Genomic DNA, 15,642 nt, shown 5'->3' with positions numbered 1-15,642 from the left:
AACAAACAAATTAATTCTATAAAATAGTGTCAAGCATTGTGTTGTAAATTTAATCGGCAGGGTTTTTTTGTATTATTATTACAATCGGGTTCGTTGTCGGGTTGGGCTGTTTAACTGTTTGGTTTGATTCGGGGTACAGAAGACGGTAAGAAATGATATTGTGCATAACAGTGCATTGTTTACACAAATTTTTACCAGCGAATACAGAATAGACTTGGTGAAATTACAGGAGATGAAATAAAGAGTATTATTTCACCTATTTCCTATTTAATTTCTATATCAACTATATAGTTTTAATTTCCTCTGTTCTTTTATCTCTGATTAAAGCATGACATCTCGTTTACAATAGCTCTGAAATAGTTGTGTGCTTGGAAGCTTTCATAGAATAATACAAACCGGTAGGGGACGTGTATTGCTTATGCAATACTCTCAGAATGCTTGTTGAATCATGCATTATGATTTTAAAGATACTAAGACCCTCTGTAATATATAAAAAAAGTGTTTGTAGAGTTATCTCAAATCAATATCCACATCAATATCCACTGATGCATTTTACATTGGCGGTAATGTTAACGTTGGGGTTCATAGCTTCAGCCCTAATTTTCATTCAGCAATGAGTGACCTCTTGAAAAAAAAGCTCATCAACTTGTCTCTCTCCTGTTAAAATTTCGTGGTGTGAAGTGCGATTCATTTTCCAGCAAAATGTGTCTGTTTTGAAAAACTCTGAAAATGAAAGTAAACATAGGGAATTTCACAGTTTTGGAAAGGGTGAACATCAAACAACTTCAATTCTTTTCTAACAATAATTCAATTTTGACACTTGCTTTTAAAATTGCAAATCCTTTTTTCTTACATGTGTCAAGCATTCTGATTTTAAAAAATGTACCAATAAATGTTTATACACTCTGCAAGTAAAGGAACTATTTTGCTTAAAGGCACTACTTTGTTGTCCTACCCATTCTAAAACTAGTTAGAGGGATATACCCATATCATAGTGAAGAAAATGTAACATTTCTCTTTCAGATTCTGACCCCTTTTATGTTAAGACGATTAAAGCAGGACGTTGAGTTAAAATTGCCACCCAAGAAAGAGCTTCTTGTTTACGCCCCCATGTCAAGCTTGCAGCAAGAATACTACACATCTACTGTGGACAAAACTATCTTGGACAAGATTCAAGAGAAATCCGTAAGACATTTCTTTACAAACATTTCTATTTTTTAAGATATATAAAAGGCAATGGAAATGGTAAATGTTTTAATACTGTTTCAGATAAATTTTCTTGCGTGATAAAGTGCAAAAAGCTATGTACATGTATACAGTGGTTGTGCACATAGCAGAGATAAAAGATTTACTACATATGTACACACTTTCAAAATTGAAGATTTTAACCAGTTGTTTAAATTGTCTTAACAATTGAAAATTAAAAAGACAGGTCCATCACTCCCCTTTAATTAGAACTGAATATTGGACCCATTCCCAATGGGGGGAAAAAAAAACATATTCCCAATTTCATGAACCAATTCCCAAATGCATTACCTAATAATAATATTATGCCAGAAAAGCTCAAATTTGTATGGAAGCATCCTTGGGTCGTGTAGATTCAAATTCGTCCTTAACATGGTCCCTGGGGGTAAGGAGGGGCCACAATGGGGGATGAATTTTTGCAAGACTATATAGAGAAAATCTTTAGAAATCTTCTTCTCAATAATCATACATTCAGAAAAACTTGAACTTGTGTGGCAGCATTCTCATGTTGTGTAGATTCAATTTTTTTCATAATCCTTGGAGTATTGGGGGGGGTGTCAAATTTTCACATAGGAAAATATAAAGAAAATCTTTAAAAGATCGTCTTGAAAAGCACAGAGTCCAAAAAAGCAGGAACTTGTGTCAAAGCACAGGTTGTGCAGATTTAAGTTTGATCAAACCATGATTCCCTTCAGAAAAGTGGAGCCACAAGGGAGGGGGATTTTTATGTATAAAATTTTTTGGGATTTTTAGGAATAGAGAAAAATCTTTCAAATAGTAAAACAACATAAGGGGCTTGTTATTTATTATAAAAATATGTGGATAAAAAGCTGCAGAATTTTTTAACTTTTAGAACAAGATCTACTGTCAAGATATTTTGATTTTGATACTGTAATGCTGATTTGATCAGAGTTATGGATATTGTTGCTCAGGTGAGCGATGTGGCCACTGGGCTTCTTGTTTTAATCTATTTTTGTAGGTTTTCTTACAACTATTGAAGTTCAATTTGAAATTTAAAAATATTGTAAATGAACATATTTTAAAAATATGAATAAAAAAATTGAAGTCTTATTTCTAAAACTTTTCCTTATTTTTCTGTGAAAAGGATAAAAAGTTTTCTTTTAGGGCTGTAAACCATTGGTTTGTTCGTGAGAACATTATTTAGAACACCAAATTTAGCTTTAAAATTTCAATTTTAAAAAGTTATCAAAAGATTTTACTATGAAATATAGATCTCTTTTGATAATGTAAGTATATCAAATTTTCCAATATAAAAAAATGTTGATAAGTTTTCCAATTTAGAGTGATGTGGTCCCTGTACAAAAAAGTGCTTTGACAACCCTAAAGAACATTAATGGGAGTTTGGTCTTATTTTTACAGACACAATGTCTGCATGTGTTTTTGTATGCATTTTTTTAGCTTGAAAACCGTAAGATTGGAACATGTTCTATACTCTTGTAATTCTCAGAAGGAACCAGAATTCATTGAATATGACTCAAATGGTCGCCCAGTGAGGCAGTCAAGGAAGAAAACTGTGAATTACTCTCTGTTGGATGAGAAGGATGATGGGTGTTCCGACTCTGATCTGGAAGAAGACTTGGAAAAATGGTTCAATGTAGTTCAAGACAGCTCAGCATCATATACTGCAAAGTACGAAAATAATTGTTTTTGAATTGGGAGGTACCGGTAGTCAAAATATGAATTGCAATTAATATGAGCTAATTCTGTTTCAAATTTGAGTAATTAAAGAAAATATTAATAAAGAGAGAGTAAGGGTCAATTATATTATATCTTTAGGTTCGCTATTCTATATATCGAAAACGTAGTTCTTTGTTTGAATTAGCTATGTTTGAAGCATGATAAACGGGTCAAACTGACCAAGATGTATTTGCTTATTGTGCAACAGTTTATGTGGGAAGGGAATATTTGAAACTTGCAAAAAATATTTGTGCCAATTTTGTGAAGTAAATAAAGGTTAAATAGTAAGCACTGATCGATTGTATTGAAAATAATAGAATTTAACGATGAAGCACTATACTGAAAAATAAAAGTTGGGAACCGATTTAAAATATCCATGGACAACAGTGTTTCTGTTTACACCATAAAAACAAGAAGTGATATTCAAGAGAACTCTTTGTCAACTATTGCAGTAATTTAATTAGTTTTTGCAGTCCTGATACTGAGTTAAACATTGCAGCTAGCAGTTGGGGAATTAAAATATCAATGCTGTGCAAGAGTGGCCGGCCACCAAGTCTTCTTTTATAAACTGCAACCCATGATTCGACCTTTTTTTATCAAATAGTCGTCCCTCATTGCATTACTATATCAGCCGAAGTGTATACTTTCAAGCAAGATTTGGGATAACATGTGTGGAAATATTCTCTTTATAGGGAAGTTGTTCCCAAGCTGATGAAGACTAACTTGCTTTTTTGTTGTTTTTCAATCAGAGAGAAAGTACCTGCCAAGTCTGTGGTGACCATTCGCATGCAAAACATTATGATGCAGCTGAGGAAGTGTTGTAACCATCCTTATCTGTTGGAATACCCGCTGACGGAGAGTGGAGACTACAAGATAGACGAGGACCTTGTACAGACCTGTGGAAAGATGAAGCTTTTGGATGCCATGCTTGCAGAGCTCAAACTCAGGAAACATAAGGTAGGTGATGCACTTTAGATGTATCATTTTTTACACGTATATGTTAATTGTTATGTTTATGATACAGGTGACACTTGATGGCTCGAACTCCGATCTCACGAAGTTCTTGATCTCTCTGAGTGAAATCCTGGTCCCAATTTTTTTCATTTTATAACTAAGCAAATTTACTCTTGATCTCTCGAACTCCGATCTCTTGAAGTTCTTGATCCCGCGAAGTAAAACCATGGTACCGTTATACATATTTCTTTGTTTTTCACTCTTGATAACTCGAAGTGGTGGCTGTGTACATACGCAACCGATCAAGCGTGTAATTAGCCTTGTGTGGACCTTACCTGGATGATCGAGTGAACGCTTGGGGCTAGCGTGGTAGTGTTGATTGGTTGATAACGCTACCCTTTGCATTCTTCAAAGGGTGGATAGGGAATTTGTAATTGATCTATTAATTTCAACAACTTTTTAAATTAACGGTAAATTAAACCTCTCTTTATTTAAAATATTCTGCGATTAAGAAAACATAAAATACTTAAAAGTTTTTAGAGTTGATAAAATAACTCTTATTAAACACACAACTACAAGTTTTGTAATGTTGAAAATGAAGTAAAGTAGCAGAAAATGCAAATGAAACCATGTTAGACAATCCTTCAGTGTTATTATATAAACTTCAGATTACTATAATTTTAGAACCAAAATGGCTGAACCAAAATTTTCCAGATTTTTTTAAACTTTCGATCTCTTGAACTCTTGATCTCTCGAAGTTAAGTCATGGTCCCCTGAAGTTCAAGTTATCGAGATTCACCTGTATATCTAAAAAATAAAGTTCTTGTTGGCGTTAATGTTGCAGAATCATAACCTCTTCAGTCTCAAAATGTTGTTATAAAATATAAAAGCGGAGGCTTTTATTTCTAACAACATTATAAGACTGAGGAGGTTTTCCTGCAACATTCATGTCAACAAGAACTTTATTTCGTCTTCAAGCAGCTCAAAATTTTTGCTGATCTTTTTTTTCAGGTTGCACAAAAGTGGGAAAATCAGGCATTTAACACTTTGTTTTTTCATATCATAAAATAAGTATAGTCCCTGTCGCTGGCGGAAAACCCCTTAAAAAGAAGGGAAATTTGGGAATTATTTTGCCTCAGCCATGTTTTGATGTGAACCTTTGGAAAAATGTTGTTGTGAGACCTATAGAGAAGCAAATTAGATTTTGAGATGGCTGTTCTGTGTAACCCCAAAAGCTTTATTATTAGTGTTTACATCTGTATCAAACACAGATTACCAGTATTGAAATGACATGCAGACAACATTTTATCCTTTTTTAAAATATCATTGTATCATATTTGTTGTAGTTTTAAGAGTTAGATAAATATGATTATTAATGTAATTCTTTATATTTAGCTCACCTTGCCATACATAGAAAATACATTTGATTGTTCTCATAAACTCAAAATGTAAAGTTTTACTTATATGTAAGCATCTTGACATTTGTTTTCCTCAGGGGTTACTCTATGTCCTTTGGACAATTTTGGGGCAACACAAAGGGTTTTAGGTTTGATGTAGGTTTATATTTACAAGTAAATATTCATATCTTGAACATGGGATATCTCGAATACCCTGCTTATGTCAAAGTAATTTTACAGTCCCAATAACATTTTACCTGGGTTACCTCGAAGTGAAATCAATTTTCCAGTCTGCTAATCTTACCCCAGATCTTCTTTTCTTGTTATTCCCACCTGGGGCAATTCACACCTTTTTAGCTCACCTGAACCAAAGGTTCAAGTGAGCTTTTTGATAGCCTGTTATCTGCCTGTGTGTCTGTCGGTTTGTAAACTTTTCACATTTTTGACTTTTTCTCTAAAATTACTTGGCTAAATTTAACCAAACTTGGTACAAAGCATCCTTATGGAAAGTGAGTACAGGGTGTGTGTCTTTTAAAAATCTTCTTCTCAAGAACCACTGCACCAGAAATGCCAATATTTACCCAAAGCTTGTATATATAGTGAAGATTCTAAATTGTAAAGATTGTGACCCCCGGACCACTACTGGGGTCCCAGGCAGGGTTCAAAGTTCAACGTAAAAATATATAGGAAGTGTTAGGTATTTCCTTGAAACAGCCACATTGAACTAGGCAATTAATACACATCGTTTCAACTGGAAATAAGACATGAAATTGACATGGTGTCAACAAATTATGTTCTGATGTCATATATAACCATGATGTTATAATGTTGATATGTGTTTCTGATCTGATTATTTACTGATGACTTATGGTATATTGGAGACAGCATCTGTTTGATCTCAGCAATAAACTGGTAGAATGATATGTATTGTTCATTGTGTATATAAATCTGATAAATGTGTTGGATTCTGATAAAGCTTGCATGTTTGGTTGCAGGTCTTGATCTTTTCTCAGATGACCAAAATGCTGGACATTTTGCAAGATTTTTGTTGGCTTAGAAAGTACAAATTTTGTCGGCTAGATGGCTCCACCAGTATCCAAGAGCGCCAGGAGCAGGTAAGTTTTTCCTCTCTACTATTTTTTTTAGCTCACCTGAACCGAAAGTTCATGTGAGCTTTTCTGATCACCTGTTTGCCATCCATATGTCCATCCATCTGAAATTCTTTTCATCCTATTTTCCACTATATATTATCAAAACCGATTTGGTTTGACTTTTCCTATAGCGTCACGATCATTTCTGTCAGCTACGTCATGCATAAATTATACACGCCACTGTTCTGAAAACTTTATGATTGGTTGAGTTAGGCGGAGTTATCAGTACATGCTTATGCAATGCCAGAGCTGAAGGATTTCTCAGAACAGTTCATTTCCCCCCAATATTATTCATTCAAAATCGACTATCCCCTATGTTTAAATTCTGTGCAAAACTTTCTCTCTCTCTCTCTCTCTCTCTCTGTCTCTGTAAACGGGCGTTAAACCATAGCTACGGTCCAGAGTACGGCGTTATAAAAATATAATATTTAGAAGTTGCATGTGCTAAGCGTTCAATTCATGTAAATACCGTAAATGTGTAATATGCACATGCATTACCTACTAACTTGCCAGTCGAAGTGACAGATATGAATTCCTCGATTTCTACACCTTTCGATCGGCAATCATCAGTCAATAAAAGAATTGAACGATGGTGTGAAAGAACGAGACGGAAGTGGAGAGTGCAAGGGGGTTTGTACATGTGCGTCTTCATTAGACAAGTGTCCGATTCGTTTCTCTTCTGTTGCCCTATCACTTTCGGTGTAATATATATATACTAAAATATCCACAAACCATTTATTGCTTTATTTTACCTGTCTCTGAACCGCCGATCACCAGCTCCATACATGAACAATGGTTTGTTTACATACATAAAAAATACAGTTCTTGATTCGCCTTCCGAGTACGGAAGAAGGTTGTTTAATAGGAGAAAGTTTGGGGCAAGTAAAATACAATTATTAAAGCTGAACACCACTCGTAAGTAGGCACTGTCCGCCATATTTCTCTTTAATCACTGCTGTCCCTACAACCCTTATATAAAGGACAGGCCTCTAAACACTTGTGTGGACGTACATTTTGCCTCGCCGTGTTACCCGGTCGCGATGAAATTATCAAATTTTACGCACTTTTCGAAGCCAGGAGAATACTAACATCAAATAAATTGGTCAATGCATTATTTATGAACAGAAAATGAACATAAGATAAGAAAAAAATGCATAAAATCTAAAGACCACGAAAGGAATACTACATGTCGGCCACGAGGTTCAGGTGTGCAATCGGGTGTAACGAAATCGAAGGGTTTATATACCAGGTATCTGTGTGACGGTGCCTATTTACGAGCGGTGTTCAGCTTTAACAGTAGTAAACTAAATGAAAAATTATTATTTTTTTCAAAAATAGCGTTATTTTTATATGCAGCAAATTGCCGTAAAGTTTTTTTGTACATGTAAGTATTGTATGCACTGTAGCTTTATATTTTCTAACCCAAAATTTATACATAGAGCTACAGCTATATATGTTATGTACCGTATGTATTGTTTTATCACAAGTGTACACTTTCGAAAAATACCCCAATTTTGACAGTCACGAGTACCCATGTGAATTTTTCATTCTCAGATATGTTGTTGTTCTGTCCGTGCATAATTTAGTCTTAGTTAACCAGCAGCCAATCAGCGGTAAGCTGAATCCACCAATAAAAAAATTGTGGTAAGGTGCGGGTATTGTTTATGTATGACGTAGCTGAAAGAGTTGAACGCGACGCGATCAGTAAAGTCAAACCAAATCGGTTTTAGTAATATATGTATTTTAAGCAGGGCCCTTTAAGATGGTCACCATCTCAAAGTTGTCTAGTTTTCAATGTAGTAGGGCCTTCAGGGGTAAACAATAACGGTATTTCAGAGATTTTGTACATAAATTAAATTACAAAAGCTGAAATTCTCTTTGAAAATTTGTTTCATTTTATCTCATTTATAAGCAAATTTATCGGGTACATCTATTTTTTTTTTAATAAATTCGCAAGTTTAACATGAAATTATTTGTTTTAAAAAATAAATTTGTTCATTTAACAAAGAATATCAGTCAGAAAATGATTTTCTGAAAGTCAACTTTCAGGTTAAGGCTAAAAATTATTCTTAATGTATGAAAAAAGCAACATTTTCCGCAATCGCTTGTGTTTTTAGCAACAGCCATAGCGTTTATAATACCGATGGACCAGCCAACTGGATAAAATTTGATAAGGATATATTCCCAGATACATATTTGAAAAATCTGAAAAAATTCTGTACATATTCTATTTATGTAGTTGGGTAATTGGATCATTACCTAAATAGCATATGTTTATTTTTGAACAACTAAATCATGGTTTAGAAATGAAACTCTAACAATCCATAAAATAAAAATTTGGTTTAGCATTCCATCTTGATGTATGGTCAGATCTTTGAATATAAGGGAGTTTTACAATATTTTTTTCAAAAGTTTCGTACTTAAACATTCGAAACAGAATGATGCAAGAACTATTGTTCAAGTGAGCGATGTGGCCCATGGGCCTCTTGTGTTTACAAAGTTGCATCAGAAACCAGAGGAAATTGCACATTTAATAATGAAAAAATAATACCAACAGAATTTTTTTTGAATACCCTACAGATGGCTGATTTTAACAGTAATCCAGAAGCATTCATTTTCCTGTTAAGCACTAGAGCTGGAGGGTTGGGGATCAATCTGGTTGGGGCAGACACTGTGATCATATACGACAGTGACTGGGTAAGTCAGTGGATTAGAAATATATTTAAACACATATGTGAAGGGTTAGCTTTAACAATGAATAAAACTAACAAGTTCTGCTCACAGTACAGTAAAACTTGTTTAGAATGAACACATATATAGCAAAATAAAGAATTTAGTAAAGTTTTGTGGAGTCCCCAACAAAATTCTTAACAAATCATTGTTAAATTTTTAATTTTTTTTTACAAGTACAACACTAAAGTATGTTTTTATTTAGATAATAATTATAAGAACAAGGAAAGCTTTTAATTTTTTAATACAACAATTTTTGGGCAAAAAATATACAATAAATTAAAATAGAAAAGGCCTAGTTAGAAGTTACTTAATTGTATCTTGTTTATTTAATTTATTTATTTAATGAAAATCTCACTGATTCCAATCACTATTTTATGTGCATATTCTGTTTGTAAATAATGCATTGAACTGTTTCTTTAATGTTTGAACTCTCTTGGCTTGAAAAAAGGTGTAAAATTTGATTAATGTGGAATCATTAGAATTCAGGGTCAAATGTTGACCTTAAAACTGGGAAGTGCTCAAAATAAATCAAATGATCCTTAGGAATTCGCTAAAACAGAGTATTGCGGTAGAAGGTTGGATGATATTTTTGTCTTTTAGAATCCCCAGTGTGATCTCCAGGCCCAAGACAGGTGTCACAGAATAGGACAGAGTAAGCCCGTGGTCATCTACCGCTTAGTGACCACCAACACCATTGACCAGCGCATTGTGGAGAGAGCTGCAGCCAAACGGAAGCTGGAGAAAATGGTGATTCACAAAGGTAGGTGTGACTTGCCAACTGTAGAAACTACAACCTGTTCTTCTTAAATCTCTTGCATGTATCTCAGGTTTCATCATGCCCTGTTTAAATGTGTTGGTTTTGTTGTGTCCATTTTTGCAAAACAATTGTGATACCGTATTTTTCGGATGAAATGTTGATGCAGGGTGTTGGACAAATTGCTCATTTTCAGGCAAAATTCAGGAAAAATCCTTAGAATAGACAATCTGGGGGATAATACGATTTTCTATCGTTGATCACTATGTAAAAACTAGTAAAGATGATGAATGGGAAATTCATCAAACATTGCCACAAGGTAGTCATAAACAATAATAAAAGGATAATGGCAATTAAGTAAAAAAAAATTAAACTTTAATAATTTAAACTGTGATAATTTAAAAATATTTAATAATGCTGCTGATTGAATGTTTTCAGTAAAGGAGACCTAGCTACTTTAATTATTATGGACTGAGCAGTTTCCATATGGCTGACATTTTTTAAGGTCTTCTGTATCCAACAGAAGACCTTGTACTGATTCCGATGGAAATTCTTCATTATTATTCTTAAGGTCTTCCGTTTCCAATGGAAGACCTGTTTGTTTTCGTTCGGTTTCTTTTTTCTTACTATTATTTTTCTTTTACCAATATTGGACAGAAAATTAGGAGTTTTTTTAATTTTACAAAAACAGTTTTAGTAAGTTTTCTTTTTCAATTTACTTGTGCAGGAAGATTCAAGTCTGGCATGGAAAACTTTAGTGACAAGTTTAAACCTTTAAGTCCCCAGGAGTTAATGGAGCTACTGAAAGCCAAGGACCATGAAAATGAAGTGAAGGATGTGGACAACTTGAGTAAAGAGGCATTGGACAGCCTGTTAGATAGATCAGACCTGTATGCTAAATGGAAGGATCAAGAGGAGGCAGATAAATCACAAAGGACTAAAGGTACAGGTTGCCTATTTAACTTATTGGCTACCTTTTAATGTGGTCATTAACTAATGTGTATTTATTTTGTTTATCGCAAATCTAACATGGGTGTACACGCTGCGACGGATGGACTGATGCATTGAGTGACGACACTACTGTAGATTCCTTATTTTACGCGAGAACTTAATTCTGCGATTCAACGATTCTCCATCAAATCGTGAGAACATGAAATCGCGAATGCCGAAATTTTATCATAGTTTCATGTAGTTTACATGTGTCGGAATATTTAAAGCGAGATTTTAAAATTCGCGAGACGAGCTTCTCGCGATTTTACGCTGATATTAATTCCACGCATTTAATTAGGAATTTACAGTATTGGAATCGCGAGTTGAGGTTTATGAAACAAGCATTTTCATTGGCCATTTTAGTACCCGATGGCTCTTTATTGATGATTTATGCACCAACTGTCAGCTGTGTTGTTTAACTCTGTATCATGACTGCAAAAACAAAATCATTGCAATAATTGACTAAGAGTCTTCTTGTTCTTTATGGTGTAAACAATTTGACCATCATTAAAAAAAATTTGTTTGATGTACTCTGACCCACATTTTTAATAGTGGGTTGGTAGGTAGGGTTTTAATTTTCTATACCATAATTTGCTGAGTATAATACACAGTTGTCTAATACCCCCCCCCCCCCCCCCCCCCCCCCCCCCACTTTGGCCTGAAAATTTGTGAATAAACGTAGTTTGGGTGTATAGTATGTTTAATTATTTTTTTTGTTCAAACATATCTTATTGTGTAAATTACACAAGAGGATTAGAAACAAGTTGTTCCTCACCTAATGATAATACATACAATATATACAATTTTCATAGTGATATTACATGTTACTCGTAGTTATTGACTTTATAATACAGCAAAACTCCATAATGCAACATCGGCCATAGCGTGTACACCCATATTGGATTGCGATAAAGTGAAGTTTTATATGTGACTGTCTTACTATCAATGTTCTTTGCAGGCAAGAAACCAAAGAAGCAACAAAAGACAAGTGTATTTTCAGTGATAGATGAGGAAATTTGATGATAAAAAATGACAAGATATGACTTGAGACGCCTTAATTCCCTTTATCTTGTCAGTGAGTCAATAATAAAGTTAAATCCAACTGATTTGTTATTTTATCATATAAATCATATGTGAGTTATTCAAGAAAAATTAAAAACAGTTAACCTTTTCTTTAAAATAACAATTTACCATGTACTGCATGTGCCTTCAATATTTTATAATAAAGAAAGATAACTCTTGCTGATTGAAACAGTTTTTGTTAATTTTTTTAACCTATACAACAAAGTGCTATTCTGAACTAAAAAGCACCACTTCATTATGTTCTGTTGTATATAACTATTATTTTCATATGCTTTTAATATTTTTAATTTCATGCAGAGATGGTAAAATTTTGCTTTTTGTATTCACTATGTCAAAGAGGTATAGCGTACTTCATATACGATTTGTATGGAATCTGGTTAGGGCCATGTAATTCTATTGCATCATCGCACCATCGACGTTTGAGTCTATAGTGTGATGAAGATGGTGCGATAGCGCGAAAACGATGATGTGATGCCACGACAATTGATGACGATGGTGCGATAGCATGATAAAGCGATAGCGCGATGACACGGTGATACGATGGCAATGATGCAATACTCTATCACTTCATCTTTAGTTCTTTATCACATCATCGTGCCATTGCATCATAGCTCTATTGACTTTCTTTAAAAAGGATATAAACATTCCCAGCAGCCATTGCACAACATGGCATTTGATGACGAAGGGATACTAGAAAAATATTATTAATGGATAGGTTTAAGATGAAATTTTATTACGGACACAGTGACATGCAGATGCTTGTGTTTGTTGATGTACATGTATAAATATAAACCTTGCAAATATATTATAAGAAAAATAACTATTATGTAATTAACTTGTACATAATTTCCATCCAAATCTAAATGAAAGTATAATACTTTTGCAATATCTTGCAATATGATGTACACAAGTCTTATTCTTATTATGTACACAAGTCATTTAAATATTTAAAGGGAGGTAACTTTGACAATTACAATGAATGTGGAGTACGTACTTCTCCCTTAAAAGTCATAACAATAAGTACTGGTTTAAGATATTAAAGACACACTCTTTTTCAAATCTAATAGCTCACTAGTATACCGGAATTGATTCTTATTTCGCTCAATTCTATGGAGTTTTCAAGATAGGAAGTTGTTCTTTTGCAGATCAATTGTACTTATATTAGAGGTGTGCATATTGCTAGGATTTTGATTTCTGATAATTTATAAAAAAAAATACCAGCTTTTGAACTTAGTCATTTTTTGGCAAAATATTGCATATAGGGTACCCTCATTGTACGGATAACTGTTTCTACAGTTTTCAAGAGAGGAATTTGTTCTTTTGCAGATTAATTGTACATATATCAGAAGTGTGCATATTGCTAGGATTTTGATTTCTGATTATTTATGAAAAAAATACCAGCTTTTGAACATAGTCATTTTTTGGCAAAATATTTCATAAAGGGTACTCCATTTCACTGGATACAGGTTGACATGGATTATGGATACAGTTCACACAAAAGAAAACCCGGTTTGCTGTCACATTGATAGCTGCAGGTCTGTAGTTCTCGGTCTGAAAAAATTCGGATGGATGACAGTAGTAAAATGTCTGAAGAATTTAATGGTACTAATTGTTTTCACAGAATTTATGTGATCGGTATTTGATATATTAGGTTAATCAGTCCAAAGCTAGCGCAATTTTTTGTGCGCCGTAAATTGCAGTTTTTTAGCTCACCGAGACGAAGTCAAGGAGAGCTTATGCTATACCCTCGGCGTCGGCGGTGGCGTCGGCGTCGGCGTCCGGACCTGGTTAAAGTTTTTGTTGCAGGTCCTGTATCTAAGCTATTACTTGTCCTATCTTCACCAAACTTGCATGGGTGATGCATCTGGACCTACTTATGGACTTGAAAGACTTGGATGCTGAATCTGAGTCCTAAATTTCAGATGCTGGAGGAGGTTAAGGTTGTTGGACCAGGTTAAAGTTTTTGTTGCAGGTGCCCTTTGATAGCAATATCTTAGTTACTGCTGGTCCGTACATCACCAAACTTGCATGGATGGTGTGCCTTATGATACTGATGCACCAGACAGGCTTGAGTGCTGAATCTGAGCTATAGGTTTCGGATGCTGGAGGAGGTTAAGGTTTTTGGAGCAGGTTAAAGTTTTTGTTGTGGGTGCCCATTGATAGCAATATCTAAGTTACTACTGGTCCTAACTTCACCAAACTTGTATGGATGATGCGTCTTATGATACTGATGCACCTGACAAGCTTGAATGCTGAATCTGAGCAATAGGTTTCGGATGCTGGAAGAGGTTAAGGTTTTTAGAGCTGGTTAAAGTTTTTGTTGCAGGTGCCCTCTGATGATTATATCTTAGTTACTACTGGTCCTTACTTCACCAAACTTGTATGGATGGTGCGTCTTATGATACTGATGCACCTGACAAGCTTGAATGCTGAATCTGAGCAATAGGTTTCGGATGCTGGAGGAGGTTAAGGTTTTAAGAGCTGGTTAAATAAAGTTTTTGAAACAGGTGCCCTCTGATGATGATATCTTAGTTATTACTTGTCCTTACTTCACCAGACTTCCATGGATGGTGTGTCTTATGATACTGATGCACCTGACAGGCTTGAATGCTGAGTCTGGTTTCGGATGCTGGATAAAGTTAAGTTTTTAGGAACAGGTCACATGTTTAATAGATGATAGTACTATATCAAACTTGCATAGTTGATTTTACTGTAATATGAATGAATCGCAGAGGTAGCTTCAGATGCAGAGCTTGATCTCCATTATCAAGGATGCTAAAAAATAAATCTTAGTTATTACAGGTCCTAACTTCACCAAACTTGAATGGATGGTGTGTCTTATGATACAGATGCACCTGACAGGCATGGATGCTGAATCTGAGCCATAGGTTGCGGATGCTGGAGGAAGTTAAGGTTTTAATTGCTAGTGCCCTCTGATGATGATATCTTAGTTATTTCTGGTCCAAACACACATACCAATGCACCTGATGGGCTTGAATGCTGAATCTGAGCCATAGGTTTCGGATGCTGGATGAGGTTTAGTTTTTTGGAACAGGTCACATGTTTTATAGATGATAGCTTGCATAGTTGATTTAACTTTATTATAAATTAAATGCAGAGGTTGCTTTATATGCAGAGCCTGATCTCTATTATCAAGGATGCTAAAGAAATCTCCTACCTCACTCAAACCAGCTCGATAGATAGATGTGTTTGTTGATAAATGATATAACATGATTCCTATGATATAGTATTGTATGATATGAAACAATATTGTTTGATATGATACAATATGATATCATATGTTATATTATAAAAAGTTATACAATACGATATGATATTGTATCAATTTTTTGGATATTTTATGATATGATATTGTATCATGATACTGTTATGTATAGTATTGTATATTATGATACAATATTGTATAATATTATATTGTATTTTTAATTTATTATTTTATCACATGATACAATTACATAAGATATTGCAAAATATTATATTGTATCCTATGATACAATATTGTATATTCTATAATATTGTATCATACAATATTGTAAAATATGATATTGGTTTCAGTAATATAGAATTATATCACATGAAATTGTATTATATGATATTGTAATATTATATAATATTG

At 34.1% G+C, this 15,642-nt stretch overlaps 1 protein-coding gene across 2 annotated transcripts in view; it reads left to right on the top strand.

Annotated features, from left to right (window-relative positions):
- LOC128165283 (lymphocyte-specific helicase-like) overlaps nucleotides 1-12,174 on the top strand; it is a 28,644-nt gene extending 16,470 nt beyond the window's left edge. For both annotated transcript variants that reach the window (XM_052829671.1, XM_052829681.1), the window contains exons 12-19: nucleotides 1,024-1,185; nucleotides 2,714-2,895; nucleotides 3,693-3,900; nucleotides 6,290-6,409; nucleotides 9,026-9,142; nucleotides 9,779-9,938; nucleotides 10,660-10,875; nucleotides 11,881-12,174. In XM_052829671.1, the coding sequence (XP_052685631.1) occupies nucleotides 1,024-1,185; nucleotides 2,714-2,895; nucleotides 3,693-3,900; nucleotides 6,290-6,409; nucleotides 9,026-9,142; nucleotides 9,779-9,938; nucleotides 10,660-10,875; nucleotides 11,881-11,942 (1,227 nt within the window). In that variant the 3' untranslated portion in view covers nucleotides 11,943-12,174. The remainder of the gene's footprint in view (nucleotides 1-1,023; nucleotides 1,186-2,713; nucleotides 2,896-3,692; nucleotides 3,901-6,289; nucleotides 6,410-9,025; nucleotides 9,143-9,778; nucleotides 9,939-10,659; nucleotides 10,876-11,880) is intronic.
- The last annotated feature ends 3,468 nt before the right edge of the window (nucleotides 12,175-15,642 follow it).

The sequence above is a fragment of the Crassostrea angulata genome, chromosome 1 (genome assembly GCF_025612915.1).
Source record: "Crassostrea angulata isolate pt1a10 chromosome 1, ASM2561291v2, whole genome shotgun sequence".
NCBI lineage: Eukaryota > Metazoa > Mollusca > Bivalvia > Ostreida > Ostreidae > Magallana > Magallana angulata.
This window is presented reverse-complemented; position numbering and strand designations above follow the sequence as displayed.